The sequence below is a fragment of the Muntiacus reevesi genome, chromosome 1 (assembly GCF_963930625.1).
Source record: "Muntiacus reevesi chromosome 1, mMunRee1.1, whole genome shotgun sequence".
In the NCBI taxonomy this organism is placed as follows: domain Eukaryota; kingdom Metazoa; phylum Chordata; class Mammalia; order Artiodactyla; family Cervidae; genus Muntiacus; species Muntiacus reevesi.
Window position 1 is genome coordinate 148,496,793 of NC_089249.1, and position 22,598 is coordinate 148,519,390.

A 22,598-nucleotide genomic window follows, 5' to 3' on the forward strand; every position below is an offset into this window, starting at 1 on the left:
AGGCATTAGCTTTGCCTATTCCCTGCCCACATAGCTATGGCTCCTTCCTAACAAGTCCATGCATGAATTCTCACTGAATACTTCCTCTCTGCCTAGCATTGTGATCAGCTTGTAGTAGACACATCTGGAATGCTTGTCTGGATCCCATCTTTTGCAAACCAAAGTAACTGCTGAGCTCCTTGTTATAGACTCCAAAGGCAATGGACTTTGAGCAAAGAGTGGTGGGAGATCCCTAGGCAAGTCCTGGAAAGCCTTCTAGGCAAGATCCCTAGGCAAGTTCTTGAAAGCCTTGGCCAAGCTGCATCTATTTTATTGAACTATAGTTGACTTAAAATATTGTCTTAGTTTCAAGTGTACAGCACAGTGATCCAGTTTATTTTTTTTGGATTATGTTCCATTTCAGGGTATTATATGGAATATAATTCCCTATGCTATACAGTATATCCTTGTTGCTTGTCTGTTTTACATATAGTAATCTATATCTGTTAATCTCATATTCCTAGGCTGCATCTTTAATGCTGGTTAGATACTGAGTCCTTGGTATTCTGTTAGGCACTTGGACCATAATCTGAAGGGAATGGTGACACAGTGTCACTGAGAACTTTTTAAATTCCTCTGACATAGTAACCTTGTGGTTATAATTTACCCAGTGAAGAGTTATTGTGTTCTGATGTGCAGACACCACATACATACAAATGATCGACAAAGGAAGGGTCAGTTTTGCTCACATCAATGATGAACATATAAATTGTCAATATCCGCTGGCTCATCGGAAAAGCAAGAGTTTCAGAAAAATCTCTATATCTGCTTTACTGACTATGCCAAAGCCTTTGACTGTCTGGATCACAATAAACTGTGGAAAATTCTGAAAGGGATGGGAATACCAAACCACCTGACCTGCCTCTTGAGAAATCTGTATGCAAGTCAGGAAGCAACAATGAGAACTGGACATGGAACAACAGACTGGTTCCAAATCGGAAAAGGAGTACGTCAAAGCTGTATATTGTCACCTTGCTTATTTAACTTATACGCAGAGTACATTATGAAAAATGCTTGGCTGGATGAAGCATGAGCTGGGATCAAGATTGCCAGGAGAAATATCAATAACCTCAGAGATGCAGATGACACCACCCTTATAGCAGAAAGTGCAGAACTAAAGAACCTCTTAATGAAAGTGAAAGGAAAGTTAAAAGTTGGCTTAAAGCTCAACATTCAGAAAATTTCTAAGGTCATGTCATCTGGTCCCATCACTTCATGGCAAATAGATAGGGAAATAGTGGCAGACTTTATTGTTTTAGGCTCCAAAATCACTGCAGATGGTGACTGCAGCCATGAAATTAAAAGATGCTTACTCCTTGGCAGGAAAGTTATGACCCGCCTAGACAGCATATTAAAAAGCAGAGACATCACTTTGTCAACAAAAGTCCGTCTAGTCAAGGCTATGTTTCTTCCAGTAGTCATGTATGGAAGTGACAGTTGGACTATAAAGAAAGCTGAGCCCTGAAGAATTGATGCTTTTGAACTGTGGTGTTGGAGAAGACTCTTGAGAGTCCCTTGGACAGCGAGGAGATCCCACCAGTTCATCCTAAGGGAGATCAGTCCTGAGTATTCATTGGAAGGACTGATGTTGAAGCTGAAACTCCAATACTTTGGCCACCTGATGCTAAGTGCTGACTCATTTGAAAAGACCCTGATGCTGGGAAAGATTGAAGGTGGGAGGAGAAGGGGACAACAGAGGATGAGATGGTTGGGTGGCATCACCAACTCAATGGACATGAGTTTGGTTAAACTCTGGGAGTTGGTGATGGACAGGGAGGCCTGGCGTGCTGCAGTCCATGGGGTCCCAAAGAGTTGGACATGACTGAGTGAACCAAACAAGTGAAGAAATGTTTTGAACCAACAAGCATGATCAAAGACTGTAGACTTTGATCAAGTTGTCAAGCACACTTGGATTCAAAGTCACTGGGTTCAAAGTACCATTTCTGTGACCATCGTAAGTTACAAAGATCATCTATTTTCCCCTTTGTAAAACTTTATGAAACACTGATTGTTGCAATGCTTCCTGTAAAAAACACGTTAACATATGTAAAATGCCAAGCATAAGACTTGACACACAGGTGCTCAAAAATACTGTTTCTTCCATAATACCCTCTCCACTCTTTGCATTCTTTTCTGCTAAACATAATTGGGATAGTCCTGTTTCACAGTGAGGGTCCATTTTATCATTCATGTTCTATAGGTGAAGAAACTAAGGCTCAGAAAGGAGAGAAAGTATGATTATGAACAAGTTGATCTCTTGCTTTTGGGTTCTAATTTGCTTTTTGTTTTTTGATTTTTATTTTATATCGGAGTACAGTTGATTTACAATTTGTTAGTTTTGGGTGTATAGCAAAGCAATTCAGTTATATGTATATCTATTATTTTTCAGATTCTGGCTTCAAATTTGGATTGCCACAGATCAGGCATTAGCAAACTATGGCCTGGGAGCCAGATATGGCCAGACACTTGTTTTTGTGAATATAGTCACAAAGGCAATGTCAAATTGTTACAATAGATATAGCATGGCTTGTAAAGCCTAAAATATTTACTCTCTGGCCTTGCCATAGATTATCAAAACATGCTTCAAGATGACTTTCTAATTTTTTGGTAAAACACAGTTGCCCAAAAAGTATTGATGGTTCGTTCCATGAAGACTTTAGTTCAATCTTAATTTAGTTGCACAAAATATTTTTCTTCTCAGTGATGAAGATAAAGGAAAATCTTGGAAGCCCAAGTTTTTAGCATTGAGAGAAAAAAAGAAAAAAGGTGCTAAAGAATCAGACAGGTAAGCACACAAATGCACTCACACTATAGCTTTTCTGTTGCAGTTTATACGTCTTACTAGCTGTGTGATCTTGGCAGTTTATTAGATTTGATATTTGGATTCCTCACCTACTGAATGAGAATATTAACATCTATATTACAGTACAACAGAGAGGATTAAAAGAGAAAGAGAATATGAAAATGTAAAGTGTCACACATATTTATCATCCATGCTTTTGGTAGATAAGGAGCAAGAAGATTCTAGCCATCATTTTTTATCAAAGAATGAAAAATTTCCCATCTTCCTCTAGACTGTAGGAACCTTTTCCCTGTAAGAATGAACTTAAATAATATACCATTTACAACTTGAATGATGCCTTGAGAAACTGGGTATCATATAGCAAGGTTGATTTCACTAACATATTGATACAATATAGTTCTAGTGATCACTACATTAGTGTTAGAAATAAAACAATGTTTTATTGACTCAAGATCTAGCCTTTATTCATGTGATTCAGATTCCTGTGGAGGGAGGTGATGTTTTTTACTATCTCTGATGATGGCTTCATGCTCTGTGCTTCAGTCTTCTCAGTTGCTGGAATCTAGGGCAGGAGCTGAGGCACTTTAATGTCTTGGGGAAATCCTTGTCTAAACAGTCACTGAGCTGAAAACACTGTATAGTCTGTCTCCTCTGGGAAATCTGTCTATGAAAGTCGAAATCAGACATCAGTTTGTACCAAATTTAAACTCAGAGGATGGCATAAGGTGAGGATGGTCCTTCTCTAAGTTTTTAAGTTTAGACTTGATGTAATTTACTTTTCCCAAGTTGGAAAGATGTATTCAAGACTAGAAAAGCATCTTTCTACCTTAAACATCACGCTTCTACTTTTGCATTTTGTTGTTCAGTCACTCAATCATGTCCAACCTTTTGCAACACCATGGACTGCAGCGCACCAGGCTTCTCCATCCTTCACCATCCCCCAGAATTTGCTCAAACTCATGTCCATTGAGTCAGTGATGCCATCCAACCATCTCATCCTCTGTTGCTCCCTTCTCCTCCTGCCCTCAGTCCTTCCCAGCATCAGGGTCTTTTCTAATGAGTCTGCTCTTCACATCAGGTGGTCAAAGTATTGGAGCTTCAGCTTCAGCATCAGTCCTTCCAGTGAATATTCAGGGTTGATTTCCTTTAGGATTGACTGGTTTGATTTCCTTGCTGTCCAAGGGGACTGTTAACCATCACCTCCAGCACCACAGTTTGAAACCACTGATTCTTCAGCTCAGCCTTCTTTATGGTCCAACTCTCACATCTGTACATGACTATTGGAAAAACCATAGCTTTGACTATATGGACCTTTGTTGGCAAAGTGATGTCTCTGCTTTTTAATATACTGTCTAGGTCTGTCATAGCTTTTCTTCCAAGGAGCAAGTGTCTTTTAATTTTGCATAGCATAGCAAAACAAAATTCCAAGAAATGAAATATCAGTGAAATTTTTTACTTTCCCCATCTCCTGCCAAAAAAAAAGCTTTCCTCAGTCCATGGGATTCTTCAGGCAAGAATGCTAGAGTGGGTTGCCAGTTCCTACTCCAGGGGATCTTCCAGACCCAGGGATAAACCCACATACCCAATGTCTCCTGCATTGCAGGCAGATTCTTTACCCACTGAGCCATTGGGGAAACCCACTATTTTAATGACTATACATAGGAAACAATCTTCTAGAGCTTTATTTCTTACAACTAACTGATATATTATAGTTGTTTTCCTCAACTGAGTAATTTGAAAATGCAATACTGAGTTGAACATTATTCCTGTAGATTGATGTATCAACTTCTATGCATTCTTTGCTCCTTTTTAATTTTTACATATTTTTATATATTTATTTTTTTCTTTGTGGGAGTGAGAGAATGTGGTGAAGTATGGAAGTGACTCCTCTCTGATCACTTGGATCTTCCTCAGTTTAATGTAAAGTGCTCCTGACTCCCTGTCTGAGTCTTTGATCCTTTTTAAATGATTTTTTTTACCATAACTTACTCTACCAACAAGTAAGGATTACTTTTTTAGTGTAATTTTAGTGCAACCCTTTTATTATCCCTTTATTAATCAGGATGATGGCCAGTTCTCAGAGAAGTTTGAGGGCAGTTTCCTGGTATAAAGGCATGGAAATGACAGCCACCTTCTAAGATGTTCCATGTAGACTTTGAATGTTATGTGGAGAAGGACAGCTGAAAAGGGGGGTTGGGCTAGATTATAAAATACCCTGTGTACAACACAATGGGATCTGACTTTATCTTACAGTAGAGGCAGCAGAGACAGACCAGAAGGTTTTAAGCAAGGGAGTGATATGATCAATTAAATTTTAGAAAGATGACTCTGGAGGCAAGTATGCAGACAGATTTGAGAAAGAAGAGGCAACAAAAAGATGGTATAAAATTACACACATAATTGTACCCTAATATATCCTGAAGTAGAATGAGTTTATAGCTTTGGAAGATTAAAGAGTTTTATTATATACAGTAACACTTAACCCTACCTGCACATTTCTTGCCATCTTCTAGGAGTTTCTTCAAAACCAAGAAGCAAAATTTAGAAAAGGACAGGATGAAAAGAGAAGAAAGACTTTTTAGAGAAAGATTTAAGGTATGTTCTCTGAAGGTAAACATTAACAGAGGAATTAAAAATTTTTTTTCAAGATGCTGTTAAGTGTGGTGTACATCTGCCTCTCTGGGACTGTCATGATGTTTGATTAAACATGTGATAGGTTAATTTTTCCTGATACATTTCTGTATTTTCATGCCTTTGTACATGCTATATCCTCTGCCTGGAAAAACTGCTAAGTTGTTCTTTAAGACTCTGTTCAAATGTCATATACTCTTCCCTAACTCCTTGAAGCCAAAGTGTGTGTGTGTGTTTGTGTGGTCTGAACTAAAGTCTGAGTCACTTTTAAAGGACAGATTTTTGTCTTGTTCAAGTTTCCCCTTAGCTCCCAACATAAAAATGGGTACACTGAATGATTAAACAACTCTGTCATTGAGTCCATGGAGCATTTTTCTGTAATTTCAAGGTTCAGACACGCCTCCCTTTTGATTTCATGTACTGTCACAGTGAGCATTGTTAAGGAACATACACTGAACACCTCCCGCATACCAGACATTGGATAGGGAGAGTTATATAAAGCCCTTAGCGTCATGACCTTCGTCTTTCTGGTTTTATTTCTCGCCATTCTTCTGCCGTGCACTTTGTGCCTCGGCAACAAATTGTTCATCGTTCTGTTTCTTGAATGAACATCCACCTCCACCCTCGTCCTGCTAGCTCCTTCCTCAGACGCTGACCTGAGCCCCTCCTGACACATCATCAGCTGTGCCCTTGCTACTCCTCCATCTGACCAGCACCTGTTCATCTGTGATGACCTAGTCGAGGCGTCTCCTCTAGGAACTCACGCTTGCTGATTAATTACTCTTCCTCTACAATACTTTATACCTGAGCAAACCTCTAGCTTATCACAAAACATTAGCATTGTTGCAGTACATGTTCCTCAGTTAAACTATGAATTCCTGGAGGACAGGGTTATATTATGTATCCTGTCCATGTAGCAAGCGTAATAGTTGTACCTGCTGCTAAGTCGCTTCAGTCGTGTCCCGACTCTGTATGACCCCATAGATGGTAGCCCACCAGGCTCCCCCGTCCCTGGGATTCTCCAGGCAAGAAGGTTAGTGTAGTACCTAACACTGTATGAAAATGCTTTTGGACTCAACTTAGGAATAAGCACAAAAACTTCTTAATCATTAATAAGTTCTGCTTGAACCAAGCTAATTAGGGTTACTAGATCTATAAATTGTAATATGAAATTACTTACTGTAAACCATGACATTATTTGATTAGTTGAAAAATGAGTGTGTAACAATTACTTGTTGAAAGGACCCTATGTTCCATCTAGTGCTTTTATTCCCCACTGTATTTGTGACACTCTCATAGGCAGCAGAAATTCCCATTCTCTTGAGTCCATTCTTCCCAATCACCTGTGGTGAGTCTCCTTGATATATCATTAGGAAAACTATACAGTTTCAATAATTTTTACTCACCTCAAATCACACCCAACCAAAATATTGGGTACTTCATTCGTGTCAGGCACTGAGGGTGCAAGGATGGATAAAACTTCCCATTTTTATTTTACGAGACAATATGTTGATTAAATGCCATCATGGGGTACATACAAAGTACAGTTAAAACAGTAAATTATACAGGGCAGTCATGAAAGCCTTTATGAATAGTGCTTAAGAGAAAAAAAGCATTTCAGGCAGAGAAAACAGCAAGTGCAATGGCATGGAAATATGGAAGGTACATAGTGCGTTCAGGATTATCATATAGTTTGATGAGGCTTTAATGAAGGGAAAAGAAAGAGAGGGGGATGGGGAATCATGTTGTGCAAAGGACCCTAAATGTCAAACTAAGAAATCTGAGTTTGAATGAAGAGTTTTTAGAATTTTATTTTAAAAAATCAGATTTGCATTTTAAGAAATCATTGTGAACAGTGATCTGGAAAGGGTAAGATCAGTTAAGAAGCTATTACTCTAGTAGGCAAAAGAAAAACCTATCTTGTGGATTAGATTGCATTTGGTACCCATCATAATTCATCATCCAAATCCAGGACACTTCTGAGGGGAAGGAGGCACACTATAGTAAGTATTTATAACTTGAGACATTAAATATAGAGAGTATCCTGAGCAAAGGAAGATGTGTGAATTTAGTGAAGCAGACATCTGCAAGTATAAGCTACATATTCTAGAACTTTGCCAATAAGTAGATTTCAATACATTAAAAGGTGGTGTACCTGTACATGGGTAGATTGGCTAGTTTTATAACAGGAAAAAAAAAAAAACCCACCTCTCCTAAGGTCAGAAATCAAATCCCTCAGTTGTTCCACAATTGTCTTTAACCACCAAGAGAGAGTGGGACCTACTCCCACACACCATTCCTAAAGTGAAAGTCACTCAGTCGTGTCTGACTCTTTGCAATCCCATGGACTTCGTCCATGGAATTCTTCTGGCCAGAATACTGGATTGGGTAGCCTTTCCCTTCTCCAGGGGATCTTCCCAACCCAGGGATTGAACCCCAGTCTCCCAAGTTGGAGGTGGAATCTTTACCAGCTGAGCCACAAGGGAAGCCCAAGAACACTGCAGTGGGTAGTCTATCCCTTCTCCAGCAGATCTTCCAGACCCAGGAATCAAACCGGGGTCTCCTGCATTGCAGGTGGATTCTTTACCAACTGAGCTATCAGGGAAGCTACATACCATTCCTACCTCTTTAAAATATGTGTGCTGCTGCTATTAATACATGTATGCAAGAATATATGAGCCCACTAAAGAGGAAGGGTGGAAAGAATGCCATCTAGAATGCTACATATATAAGAACATTATAAACTCTAAAGCACTACTACACAAAGAGGTTTTCTGTTTCCTTCTTTTTATAACTTGTCCTTTCCTGGGTTTACTGATTGACTTCATTACTGGAACAATTAATATACCATTCACAATACTTAATTTATACCAATGTTACCACCTTCTCACCTCCAAGAATTCCTTCTACAATTAGATAATGGATATGAAAACATTTTGAAAGTATCTTACCAAACAAATGTAAAGGTTGTGATAATAAATAAATGTACTATTATTTCTTTAAATAACCTTTCTTTCCCTAAATATCTTGCTATTTTCTTTTTCCTTAGACATTAGTTAACAAATATCTGGCCTCTTGAGTTTATTTTAAGGTTACCATAGTATGTCCTCCACTAATGTTGTTATAATGAAAAAGAATAAGTCTATGCAAGCATGTTCTGATTAGTAATTTTTTCTTTCAGTATGACAAAGAGATTACTGTCATCAACACAGCAGTGGTGTGTTCCAATAATTCAAGAAATGGAATATCTGACTTGCCAATAACCCCTGGAGAAGAACTGGACGTCATCGATATCACTGAAGAAAATCTAGTGATATGCCGCAATTCTGAAGGCAAATGTAAGTTACTAGGTTATTGCCCATAAGATTTCAATCACTGCTTTTGAAAAAAACTCAAAGCATTATAACTTTCAGATTAGTAATAGTGACTTTTATTTCTACAGATGGACATGTGCTAATTGAACATCTAGATTTCAAGTAAGTGGTTTGACTTTATACTTTAAATCAAATTCTGAATACTTAATACATTACTGTGTACATGAGTCTCAAGGAAAGACTACTGAATTTATATACTTCAGGAAAAGTTTGTAAATATGCAATGCTCTATTCTATAAGGAGGACTTCCCTGGTGGCTCAGATGGTAAAGAATCTGCCTGCAATGTGGGAGACCTGGGTTCAATCCCTGTGTCAGGAAAATTCCTTGCAGAAGGAAATGGCAACCCACTCTAGTATTCTTACCTAGAGAATGCCATGGACAGAGGAGCCTGGCAGGCTACAACAGTCCATGGGATCACAAAGAGTCGGACACAACTGAGCAACTAATTCTTTCTTTATTCTATAAAAATTACTTGGAAGAGTAATTTTTTCACCTGCCACTTCTGAGTATTTATCAGACTTCTCTAAAGAGCATATTTGTAAACATTTAAAAGGAATATAAGAATATTAAACTGAATAAGAAATTCCCCCAAAATCTCTTACTCTTCCATGGGCCTGTATTTCAAAGTGTTTATTTCTCCCTTTCTCCCTCAGGAAACAAGTTTGGTCACCTTAGAGAGATCAAGATCAAGTGGTATGGCCTGCTCAAGTGTGAACTAGTTCTAAGGTCTCAGCCCTGCTTTACATTAGTTTATGTTGCCAGCATGAGATGGTGGAATCTGTGGAAATTTTCGTTAACAACTTAGAAAAGAAAAATCCTCCACATTTAGATGTTGGTTTTACTACTAAACAGTTATCTTTCAATGTCTATTTCAGTATGTATTTCACTGCTGGCTCAGAATGTGAAACAGTGTGTGTTGGCATTTGAGCACTTGTTTAATGAGCCATGTCCAAAGTTAGAAATCATGCCTTATGGCACCTAGTCAGTTGTGCAGATGGTTAGTTTGCTTCTAATGCTTCTAATATTAGTACACGAGTGTTCATAATTTCAAGATGATGTTGTGCATTTAAATTGGGTGTAATTTAATTCTGATAAGTAAATAGTATAACCAACATCTTTCAAATACTCCAATTTCAGGTGTAATCCTAAAGCAGGAGGACATTTCTCAGTGATTTTTATCATAAAACTAAAAATCTAACAAATGTTGCCAAAAATTAGTTTCTTTGGGAATAGGATGCTGAAAAGTAGTTTTTTCCTAAATTCACCCAACATTTTGAGAATTGCCTAAATATATTTAATAACATTTAAAGTATATACTGTATCTGTTTAAAATAACCATTTTTTACTTTAGACAACAGGATATTATTTTGTTTATGCCTTAATATGTATTAAAATAATTTATAAGTATTTTTACTTACAGAGAATAAAAATCAGCTGAGCTGTAAATAACATTCTATTTTTCAAATGATGTACACGGCGTGTTAGGCAGGGTGACTCGGACCTTCAAGGGCATGATCCATGGCCTCATCCTCTATACTGTGACACTATTTTTTAAGCTTCTAGGTTCTTTTATCTTTTTTTTTTTCTTGTTCCAAATGGCATGTGTCAAGAAAGGCCAGGCTTATTCCAGATGAGAAGTATCAAAGGTATTCATAGGGATTAGAGAGGACAATAGGTGGAGAGATTATTACAAATAAGTTATAACAACATATAGGTGACACCAAAACTTGGTCTTTAAACATAATATATTTGCTGGACAAGACACAGAGAAGTCGATGCCCTCCCTGGTGACCAGGGAGAAATTCAAAGTAGAAGGAGCCTAGTGTATCTGGTAGAAGTAGCAAGAGCTGAAATGGAGTAAGCCAGGGCTAGAATGTAACAGAGGTCACTTGGACTTTTTCCTCTAGAGAGTAGGAACCATCCAGAGGTCTTAAGCAGGAAGACAACACCAGATGACTAGAGAGAAAAGGGAAGAAAAAAATCACGGTAATATGGGTGACTGATTATGGATGACAGAGAACAAGGAGAGACTACTCATCTTTGCAATATTCAAGGCAAAAGAGCATTAAACCTTAATTTAAGACAGTCACAATAGAAGTATATATAGTACAGGAGCCCCATTAGAGGGAGAGGTAAGAGAGAAACACGATTGAGAAGTGATGATGAAATTTCTTTTTTGGGAGATGAGATTAAGGCTGACACCAAAGACTGGGAATATATTTCTGCGTGGACCAGGCCCCCCCCAACCCCCCAAATTAAATTTACTACTCTGAGAGGCAGGGCAGCCAGGCAACTGCAGCCGTCTCCCACACTGCGGGCACTGAGGAGACAAGGCCAGGTGTGACCCAAGCGGAGTGAGAGGGAGTGCAAGGCTGTGTTGAGCAGAGACCATTCATGCAATGCTCCTATACAAAGAGGACCAAAACCTACATCTCACTCTTGCCACCTCACCAAAACATGACCTTAGATCCTGAGGTGACAGTGGGACTCAATTTTACCTGACACAGCTCTGTCCCATTCACGTTGTCTCGTGGCATGGCCTTGTATTCTGAGTGCATGACTTAGCTCTGAGTCTCTTATTTCCTCATCAGTAAAGCAGCGCTAATAGCACTCACCTTGTCTACATCTCAGGACAGTTGTCAGGCTGTAATAGAATAATATAGATAAATAAGTGTCCTAAAACCCTTAATACAAAATACTGTATAAGTGTGGTTATTTTAATACCTGGCCTTTTGTGAAGTTGGAAGATGCTGAACACAAAAACAGGTTTTTGAAATTAAGACCTGAAAGAATGGCTAGGATATCTTGACCTCTCAAATTCAGAAATCATCTGTAAGGGAGATCAAGGCAAAAAGGCTGATGTGTACATCACTGCATAAACCCTGTGAGTGTGATATGGCCTCATAATCAATCCAAGGTGTCCTTAGGTGCATCAGGCCATCTGCTCTATTTCCTAAGGAGTGCGACCACTTCTGATGAATCCCACGGCTACCAGAAACATTGTTAGGGAAAAACTGTCATCATTACTCCCCAGAGAAGGAAATGGCAACCCACTCCAGTATTCCTGCCTGGGAAATCCCATGGACGGAGAGGAGCCTGGTGGGCTGCAGTCCATGGGATAGCAAGAGTCACTATAATTTAGCAAGAAATCTTTTATGCTAGTAAATCTACTAGCCAAGAAAAGAGGATAAAAATCATATAATGAAAAAGAAGCATGTTGGTTTCAGTGAATTGTTAAAATTGGATGATACTAAGGTGTTAATAAAGTAATCCAGTCTTTAAAAGAAAAAAGAATGGCTAGGATATAAAAATTTTACATAAATATACTTAACAGGTTTTTGAAACAACACTTTTCTATGTTTTTAAAGTATAAACCATTTGGTCTAATATACACAAATACCTAATAACTACTGATATGGAATACATTTTTAGGAAAAACATTCCATCTACATCAAAGTAGTTATTTCTATTTCATGATCAGCCACATTCCTTCCATTCTTTAAATCACAGTATGTGAAGTTCAGTTTCAATGCTGCTAATCTATAAAGTCCCTTAATGCAAACATTATAATTTCAGTGATGTCTCAAGCAGATGTCATCTGTCTCCTAGAAACCCTAATCTAGCAAAACATTTCAATGGAAAGACTAGTTTCTATTTAACTTTTTAATTTTGTATCAAAAGATATCATTAGAGATGACAACACTCTGTCAGAGAAAAAGACAGCTTGCAAAGGGACCTGAACCTAACAGAAGTTAAAGACACCCTCATTCATGTATAGGCCAGGCCACCAGCAACCTGCTAACATGCACCGACAGAGCTGTCCGTTCCTCCCTTCCAGAACCTCTGACACATGTGGTCTTCTAAGCCACCATAGCATTCTCTCCAGCAGGGCCTCTCCCACATATGTTCAGAACTTTTAAAACATAGGATTCTAGAGGGAAGTGGACGAAGAGAAAAAAGTTAATACATAAAGACAAATTGCTAAGAAGTGGTTGTTTCTGGGTAACAGGGATAAAACTTCAGGCTTTCAACAGTTTTTACACTGCTGGCTGCTGAGAACAGAGAACAGCAACATAGATGTGGTCCTATGTGCTTATGATGGTCACCTCCTGTATACTTTCTGAAAAACATCCAAGTTGAGATTTATAAGAGTTCATTTTCTTTATCCAAAATTTGAAGAGAACATATTTGTTTTTGTTACTGAATATCTTTTCCCTTTATTTCCTAAAGTGTATAGGTAATAGATGCTTATTGTAGGAAATCAGAAAAGTTTAGAAGTTTGAGGAAGCAAATAGAAATCTTATAAATCTCAACTTGGATGATTTTCAAAAAGTGTGTGGGAGGTGACCATCATAAGCACATAGGACCACATCTACATTGTTCTCTATTCTCAGCAGCCTTCAGGGTAAAACTCTGTTGTAAGCCTGAAGTTGTTTAGGCCTTTCCTTTCCTCTCCTATGATAAGCAGAATTTTGGCTTCGGTGATCTTCTTATCCTGACTTTAACACCTATAAATATGTTATGTGACTTGGGGAAAAAGAAACTTTTTACATGAAATTAGGTTTGCTTACCAGCTGACCTTAAAATAGGGAGATGATTCAAGTAAGCCCTATTTAATAGCATGGACCCTGATAACCAGAGCAGTCAGCCAGTCAGAGAAGTAGTGAAGAAGAGGCAGGAAAATGTCTGAAGCATGAACCCTCTGTTACTCGCTTTGAGTATGAAAGAAGCCATGGACCAGGCAATGATGCTGGTCTCTAGAAACTGCAAGTGATTCCCAGTGAAGAGCCAGAAGGGAAGCGGGCCTGCAGTCCCACAGCAGCATGGAGCTGAATTCACCACCAACCTGAATAAGCCTTGAAACAGATTCAGCCCAGAGCTTTTCCCTACTGCTGCTCTGGTTGTCGGCCTGTGTTGACGTGATGCAGAAACACCAGCTAAGTCCACAGGACTTCTGACTTACAGAACTGTAAGATAATAAATTTGTGTTAAGTCACTAAGTTTATAGTAACTTCTTATGGCAGCAATAGGAAACTAATACAGTGGCTAAAGTTAGAAACTACAGTTCACAACAAGGAAGACAAAAGTGGACAAAGATGGTATGGAATCTCCAAGGGGTCAGAGGCAACCAAGTTCTACAACAGCTTTGTCTGCAACTATTAAATGGCATGCAGAGTATCAATGACTGAATAGAAACAAAAGAGCTTTCAAATTAACCAGAGACTTTAATTTGATTTTGTGAAAAAAGCTTGGAAGTAATCATTTCTCTTTTGTGTTTGTTACCTGTGAGCTTGTACAGTGCAAATATTAACTAGGGAGAACCTGTAACTATGAAATGCTGTGTAATTCAAGAGGACACCCATAGCACACAGTTGCTGGAAGACAGATCCTTCCACTGATCATTTAACATTCACAAAAATATATGTATATATATAACAAAACTGAAATTTGCATCTATGGTTATTAAAACACAAAAGCACTAAGAGTCTGGTCTTTTTTTTTTCCTGTTTCTTAAGTGAATTATAAAACATGATCCCAATTTTAACAGTTAAAAAGATTATCTTACTAGATATGTAATCAAGTGCTTTGATGGGTAAATATATCAGCCTATGGAATTTTTTTCCCAAAGATTTTCCTGAAGTTTTTTTAAACAATATCCAATCTTATATTGTCTTATGATTGTCACGGACACAACAACCTAACGGCTGTCAACTTTCAGTTTTGTTTGTTGCACTCCAAAGTCACTGTGTGATATTTAAGCATATATGATACAGAACACAAGCATTCTTCCTAAAACAAGATTACTATGCTCAGAGTTCACAGTTCTATAACAATTTTACATTAAACACTCAAAACATTGTACAACCATAGATATTTGTGAGTAGTCTGGAGAGAAAGCTGTAATTTGGTATGTTAAGGCATCTTCAGCCAACATATTAAGAAGTTCTGAATATCTCTTGCAACAAAAGACAAATTTAATATTTGAATATTTGATATTTTCAAGAAATTTCAAAAGTCACTTAAAATAAGAATACCATAATTTGTGAGACTGTGTTCCTAAACATTTCTCTACTACATTCTTACCACAAACTTACCTAAAATCAAGATACTCATCCTATTAGTATCAAAGATATCTATTAAAAAAAAAGGGATTTACATTAAATATGATGATAAACCCTGTATTTAAACAAGGGCCTCCAAACAGTTTCTCACACATATCTGTGAGGTAGGTTATTACCCATATTTTATAGATGAAAACATTAAACGAGGTTAAATGACCTGCTGCTGCCACAGCAGCCAAACTGAGAATCATATTCCAAATTAGATTTTGTTCTTTGCTCTGCATTATTTATTTCCCTTACAAACTTTTTAAAGGGTTGAAATATAAAGATTGCTATTCATCGCTTTCATTTCAAAACCAGAAGGCAGCCAAACATTTACCAAGGTGACTTAAAAAGTGAACGACATAAACAGACACACCTAGTGAACAATTTCTGACAATGACAGTGAGGTCCGGCCAAAGGAACCCAGAAACAAACAGGCAAAAGCAAACAATGTGACTGTGGAGGACAGACAAGTGAAACTAAGAAGAATTAGGGAAAAAGCACAGTTTAAATAAGTTTTTAACTAATTATTACTCCTACAATTTAAGAGAGAAGGCACAATTAATTAAGGTGTTTTGCTTCTTTAGTGGGATCTGTTTCTCTTTTCCACCTTAGGAAATCATTACCTCTCGAGAAAAATGGTTTTTCTTTGTAACAAAATTTAAAAAGGACTTTTACTTGTGAAAAATGCAAGCTTAAATTAACAGCAAAAAATTAACTGTGTAGTTCTCCTTGGGTAGAAAGTTCCTATTCCTTCCTTGAAATTATAAATCGACACAAAGGAGCAAACCTTGAGTTAGAAAATTCACACTGTAGAACCCTGTCAAAATTCTATATATGTTTTAAAGTGTTGTCATGCCAGAATGTTCTATAAACACTTCACTCTTTCCTCCAAAGAGCTTTCGGCTCTAGAATTTCCTTAATTGCACTTTTTCAAATGTAACTTAAATTTACCTACCCTGTTTGTCCAGATAAAATCATGAGCTACTTCCATAACATCTGAACTGCTTTATATATAAACAGTAGTTACAGAAAGTCACGTACACAACCATGGCTGCAAACTGGCATTGCTGTGCAAGGCTGGCAGTAAACACTGACTAACAAAATTAACACAGTCCCACAATCTGATCACTTCTAGACCCAGCCTGATTCTTACCAGGCTATGGCTGAAAAAGCTGAATTAAAACTTAATCTAGCCTATACTGTGGGTCCTGTTCTTCATGTTATTACTGTTCAGTGGCATCAAATGCATTATAATTCGATATGGAAAAGGCTGGTAAAGATGCCAGCAACTTGTGTAAATAAGATATACTCTTAAAAGCTCAAACATAAATTACATTTCAAATTCTATAAGGTCTGGAAGAATCTGTATCAAGCTGATAATACTTGGTAGTTTATGAATAGAAATATACTTTATGAGAGTAGTATCTTATCATCTAATATGCATATGAAATGAAAAATTACCAATTTGTATATGAAATTTAGATAAGCCTAATTTAGATTAATAGTCAAAAATTATGATAATTTAAGATAGGAGTTGGGGCTGGTTTTACTTTTTTAAAAAGCACTGTGCTATAAGAATCACATAAATAAAGGAAGAATCATGGCCTAAAAAATTTCTTCAGTAGTTTTAAGCACCCTCAATAACTTAGAAGTACTTAACAAAAATCAATATATAATCATAAATACATCTAGTTAGTACAATCAACTCATTCAAATAAACTAAAAAATATTAAGACTACTTCATGTCACTCTAAGACTTGAAAGCAATGCGTCTATGTTTATTTTTATTACTTAGCTACTAAGATGTTTCAGTGATTCAGACTGTTTCCCCCAAGGGGAGGGGGCCCATAAAGAACAGTGATCATCATTGAACATTATATGGCATTAAATCTTGTGAAAAGCTTTCTGGTCCTGCTTTCTCATCTGGAAAATCATTAACACACAAGATGATTGTAATGTATTAAATAAGTTAATAGATATGGAGGGTCTGTGGATCTAAAATGACATGAAAGTCACTCAGTCGTGTCCGACTCTTTGCAACCCCATGGACTATACTGTCCATGAAATTCTCCAGGCCAGAATTCCCTTCTCCAGGACATCTTCCCAATCCAGGGATTGAACCCAGGTCTCCTGCATTGCAGGTGGATTCTTTATCAGCTGAGCCACAATCACTATTAAAATGTATGGAACACTTCCATCATTCCAAATTTGTCATCTTTTGCAGTATGGCAAATACACATACATGATATTAATATTTTAACATGTTTGGTTTTCTGGATGATTTTGTCATTTATATTCCAGGGGGGCAGCTGTGTTTAGAAAAACATTCAAGTATGTATCTTCAAAACACCTCGCCAAGCAAATATAGATCATTCACATTAGTATACAATCTCTCAGCATGTAAAAAGTGAATGCTAATAAAAATCATATGAACAGGCAGAGAAGAGACAATTTTAAAGCTCAAAGGTAACCCAGAGGTCTTTTAATCTATCCCTTCCACTTCAGAGGTTATAAAAATGAAGCCCAACACAGGATGTGACTTACAAATTGCACAGGTCCCTCATCCAGAATTTTAGAGTCTCTGAGATCTATTATTTTAAAAAAGTACATTCTCTATTTAAAAAGTCACAGAGTGACAAAAGTATCAGGTAAAGAAATGCCAAACTGAAAACGTGGAGGTCTTTTAAAAAGAAATAAAAACAGGCAAAACTGTGAGTATGTCTAGCATTTAGATACTTGGATTTCACAGTTATTAACAAGATTTTAAACTATTAATCAGTGAAGAGACAAAGATGCAGGGCCTATGGCAGGTAGATTCCACGATCATTTAGTTTATAAAATCGAAGGTACATTGCTTAGATTAATTCAATAAAATGTACATTTTCAGATAAATCCAAATAGTCAAAGAATCTGTAACAGTTGTCTATGATTATTTTCTCAATTATGTCTCATCTAATATAAAAATCAATTTGTATTCCCTGAGTACAAACTGGCTAGGGAATAAGAGAAAGCAAGCCCAGGATTATGTAACTGTCACAGGAAACCTATTTGCAGAAAGGAAAGGGGAGAACCGTCTGTCCTACATATAGCCAATTGGCTGACATGGAATACTGTTACTTCCGAATAATTTAGGCTCCTGGATTCTCCTTACGGCTAACAAGTATCAAGGAATGCAAACACCAGAGGTTACAAAAGAGTCTCAAATGTCTGTTGATCAAAACAAAAGCCCAACTTGTAATAGTCTGCCTCCCACCCTACATATGTAATTTGGGATGTTGTTTGTTCCTTCATTGAAGAATAACCAGAATTAGATCTAAATTTGGTGTGTTCTTATATAAAAGTGTTCAGAAAATGTTCACTGAAATGTACACTTTCTGAAAGAAGGAATCAAAGCTATTGACTCATTACCCATTGAGCCAAAGCATTAGTCACTAGTCTCTTACACCATTTTTACAAGTAATCTTATTTAAGGTTTTTAAATTATCCATTCAACGCAAAAAAAGAATAAATTTTGCTCTCCACAAAATACCAAACCTGATTAAGACAATCAAAGTGCTATGAAATAAGTTGTAGGCATGCAAAATTCCACTAACCCAGTGTTCGTTCAAGATGAATATGTATACAGGTTAAAATAATTCTGATTTTGAATCAGATTCTCTCCAACAACTGATAAAGGCAAATGAAATCTTAGTTTTGTTTTTATCTACCTAATTATGGCAACCTGGTAGATAATTTTCTTAAAATCATATTTTCCAAATATGCTTTTTCCCCCAAGGGATAATAAGTTTAAAACAATGTTTAAATTAATTTGGACAAAGCAGGATTAAACAAATTTAAATGCTTTTCTTTTTCCACAGAAGGACTGGTCAAAGTCTTTAATGGTCACATCCTTTGTCCTCTTTAAGCAGGAGAGTAACATGTTTCATTTATCAGACTTGCTCAATGAAACCCCCTTTCTGCAGAGCATCTCACAGAATGCAGTTTCAGAAATGCTGTTCTAGAACCATTATGGACTCCTTTTCCATGATATAGCTAAGACTTTATCTGTAGCCTAGTAATAGAGTTCTTCAGAATCATAACATGAAGAAAGTGTTCCTACCCCAGGTCTGTCTACCACATACCACATCCACACTCATCCAGGTTACAAGACTGAAATGTGGGAATTTAGCAACTGATTCTTTTCCTCGTCCTGCATGAGCTGCAGAGAGACTCCTATGAAGATGTTCTAGACCTATCATGCTGGACTGAGCCTCCTGTAATCTTCTCTCTGCAGACCAATGTATCACATCAGCTACATTCACAGAAGAGCGGTCTCTAAAAACTTCAGCATACAAAAACCCAAACTGTGACCCTTGGTTCTCTGAAAACACATAGTTATCAAAATGTAGATATTCATAAATACTGGCAAGAATGAAAAAATAGTAAATAATTTTTTAACTTTAAAAAACATGATAACCATATAAAGCAATTTTAATATGTTTCTAACATCTGATTCATTACACTAAGGAAGTTAAAATGCCACTGGATTCCTTCCTACTGTTTCTCTGCCTTCAAAATTATTAGGAATTTTGTCATTGGGAGTAAGGAGTCAGATTAATTTATTTTGAAGGTCATCCCATTAACAGGCAAGTATTATGAGGTGGTCCTGTGTTTCCCAGAAGAGGTATGTACACATTTGTTGGGGCCAAAATTTTGCCAGATGTATCTACACATCGAGATTAATGCAGTAAGACTGCTTATCCCTGTAAAAATATACACAAAAAAGTATACTTTGATGCCACTAGATGGCACTCTTTCAAAGGTTTGAATTTTTAAAACATCTTAACTGCAACCCCACTCTCTTTCTCAAATTGGCAAACAAGGATTCCTTGTATTTTGATATTAAGTCATACTTAAAAGTTATGTAACACCATTTTTTAAAGTTCTGCTAAACAATATTATGTGACAAACTGCAAACTCCTGACTCAACGCTCTTTAAGGACAGACGGACTTGTCTTTCCCAAACACACGAGAGATTTGGCTTAACATCTTCATTTGCTTCTTGGTAGAAAACACGTTATTTTTGGCAAAGAGAGAGAAATCTGTCAAGGAAGTGTTCACTTTTTGTTTTCAAGAGGTTAAACACTTAATCATTTCTAGGGTAAGTCAGGTGAATGAGACTGTTAATTACAACATATCAAACAAGATGAATAAATACAAATTAGATAAATTACACATAATTTAAAAATTAAATATTTTTTTACTAAAACAGAATATAATCAATGGGCTATTATCTACCCTGCTTTTTATATAGGGGTTTTTTTTTAAGCCTTAAAAAAACTTGCACAAAGCCAAAAAAGAAAAAAAAGTTTGGTTTTCCTTTAAAAGCACTGGTATACAAATACATATATGTATATATGTAAACAACACATATATTTATTCAAGAGAGATTTTTTTTGAATGTTTAAGGCTTCCCTGCCCTAACAGGTTCAACAGTGAAGGTCACAAGCCTACCAAGCTTTGGAAGTACACAAAAGCCCTTAAGGCCAGAACAGTGTTTCAAATGGATGGCTAGCAACCAAGATGTAGAACAAAGACAGAGAACCAGAGAAGATTTCAAAACTAAGTCCATCAGTCACTAAGGGTCAAACAATAAGCAAAGACAAAGGTGATTAGGGAAGGTGAGGGAGTGGGGTGACTACAATAACAAACTTCTGATGAGTAATTAGCATTACAGGATGCAAAAGGACAGGTACACACTCCTCACCACCACACACAGTAAGAGACCAAAGGTAAGAGTTCTCCTTAAGGGACTGCTGACATTTTGCTTTGTTTCATTTAACTATTTTATCATGCTCGGTGGAGTACAAAAATAAATACAGTGAAAAAGAACTTGAGAAAGGTAGATTTTGAAGGCATGTTGTAAAATGATACAAGTTTATGAAAAAGACAAAAAGTTGTAATTCCAGATGTTCCAGTACTGAGTAGAACCTTGAAGACTCTTATGTATGTTATTCAGGAAAATCTCAAGATAAAACCTCTGGTTGGTTATAGCTGTTTTGAAGGAACCTGGAAACGACCATTACCTGTTTCAGGACCACAGCCCTTCTGTTGAACACTGGGCAATATCTGCAGAAACTGCTAGTAGAATTTGGTTCTAAAATTTGGGGGAGGGGGAGCTGGCTCTTAAGATTTCAACATTTAAATACTATCTTACTAATATTTATGTTATTTTTAAATCTTGTGCATAAACACAGCTTAAAGCCTGCTGAAATTTACGAAGCAAACAGGATTTACCTACACTAAACAGTCAAGCAAGATGTTGCCAAACTACCTGTTGACTGAGATAGTTCACCAGTAAAGGTATATTAATCATCTACAGTGAATCCACAATTTTAGGTTAACAGTAATCTTCATCAGTGTTCACATATTAAAGACACTGCCTACGTGAATTTATAATAGGCAAAACAGAATTACAGATGTCTACAGTACATAAAATGTCAGACTTTTCCTTTTCAGTAAATTTCAATGGTACTGTGCCCTCTGAAGACAGTCACGGCTCTCAACCAGTACTTCAGAGTATGTGATAGCCATAAGTAAAATAATAATTTAAAGAATATATCTGATTTTCACAGTGCAATAACAGAAAGAAAAAAACTAGGGAAAGATCATCAGCGTGCTAAAGTAGTGATCAGACTGGCACACATTTCAAAAAAATCCATAGTGTGACTGCCCAGGCGAGGTGAGACAGAGGACGACATGCTTCCGGTCAAGGAGCCCGTGAGAGAGCCAGAGAGTGAATGGCCCTCCGCAGTTACAGAATCCAAACTGGACCGTGGTCTGTGTAAGCCAGCAGCAGAACAGGACCGCTGAGGCGTTGAGGAACCAGACCTCTGCTCCACCACCTCATCTGAAATGGACCAAAGAAGAGCAATTTACATGAACAGTGTATTCGCCCCAGCCCTTCCTATGAAGGTATCTTATTCAGAATATTAAGTGAACACATCTGAGCTAGAGCATCCTGGGAGCCAATGTCATGTGCAGTGTTTTAGGAGTAGGGGTGGCAAAAACTTTTCCCTCCCACAACTGTGAAGGACATCACTAACCAACTGCAACACTGCCACACAGTCAAAATGTGATGACTAAATCCTTCTCAACATACTGTTTGACAGCAACCTCGAAGTCAAACATTCTTGATACCCTTTTATCTGAAGAAAGCACACCTTTGGAGGATTATTTTCTTGGAGTATATCACAACAACAAAAAATAATTAATATAAAAACAGAAATTACAATTGCACTGATTCTTCAGAGCACACTGCAATTGCCTGGGGGAAGGGGCAAAGGAAATCTTGTTAAAAGTGCTGATTCCCAGTTTCCCAAGGACCCATCTTCAGAGATTCAGATTTTCTAGGTTTGGGAGAGTTCCCAAGAATCTGCATTTTAATAAGAACACTGAATAATTTTGAAAAAGGTGTTCTAGGGACCATATAGACACAGCTATAGTTGATGGCAGTTTAAGAATAAAGTTTAAACTGTTGAAAACAGCTTCCTTAACTCTGAACTCAGTTTTCCTCTGATTCCATCCAGCAGTGGATCCTCGGTTTATTCTGCTCACATCCCACTTGGGCCTCTGAGCAGAATAAGCACATTTGCTCAGCCAAG

At 37.2% G+C, this 22,598-nt stretch overlaps 2 protein-coding genes across 4 annotated transcripts in view; one reads left to right on the forward strand and one right to left on the reverse strand.

The window, feature by feature from the left end:
- Window positions 1–9,779, forward strand: part of FYB2 (FYN binding protein 2) — a 70,848-nt gene extending 61,069 nt beyond the window's left edge. The window contains exons 14-19 of the mRNA XM_065909327.1: window positions 2,741–2,824; window positions 4,210–4,224; window positions 5,359–5,437; window positions 8,655–8,811; window positions 8,916–8,949; window positions 9,502–9,779. Of these exons, the coding sequence (XP_065765399.1) occupies window positions 2,741–2,824; window positions 4,210–4,224; window positions 5,359–5,437; window positions 8,655–8,811; window positions 8,916–8,949; window positions 9,502–9,523 (391 nt within the window). The 3' untranslated portion in view covers window positions 9,524–9,779. The remainder of the gene's footprint in view (window positions 1–2,740; window positions 2,825–4,209; window positions 4,225–5,358; window positions 5,438–8,654; window positions 8,812–8,915; window positions 8,950–9,501) is intronic.
- Window positions 9,780–14,521: 4,742 nt separating this feature from the next.
- The window catches only part of PRKAA2 (protein kinase AMP-activated catalytic subunit alpha 2), a 66,819-nt gene continuing 58,742 nt past the window's right edge, over window positions 14,522–22,598 (reverse strand). For 2 of the 3 annotated variants that reach the window (XM_065912126.1, XM_065912131.1), the window contains one exon: window positions 14,522–21,844. In XM_065912126.1, the coding sequence (XP_065768198.1) occupies window positions 21,606–21,844 (239 nt within the window). In that variant the 3' untranslated portion in view covers window positions 14,522–21,605. The remainder of the gene's footprint in view (window positions 21,845–22,598) is intronic. The other variant, XR_010660008.1, reaches the window with a different exon arrangement.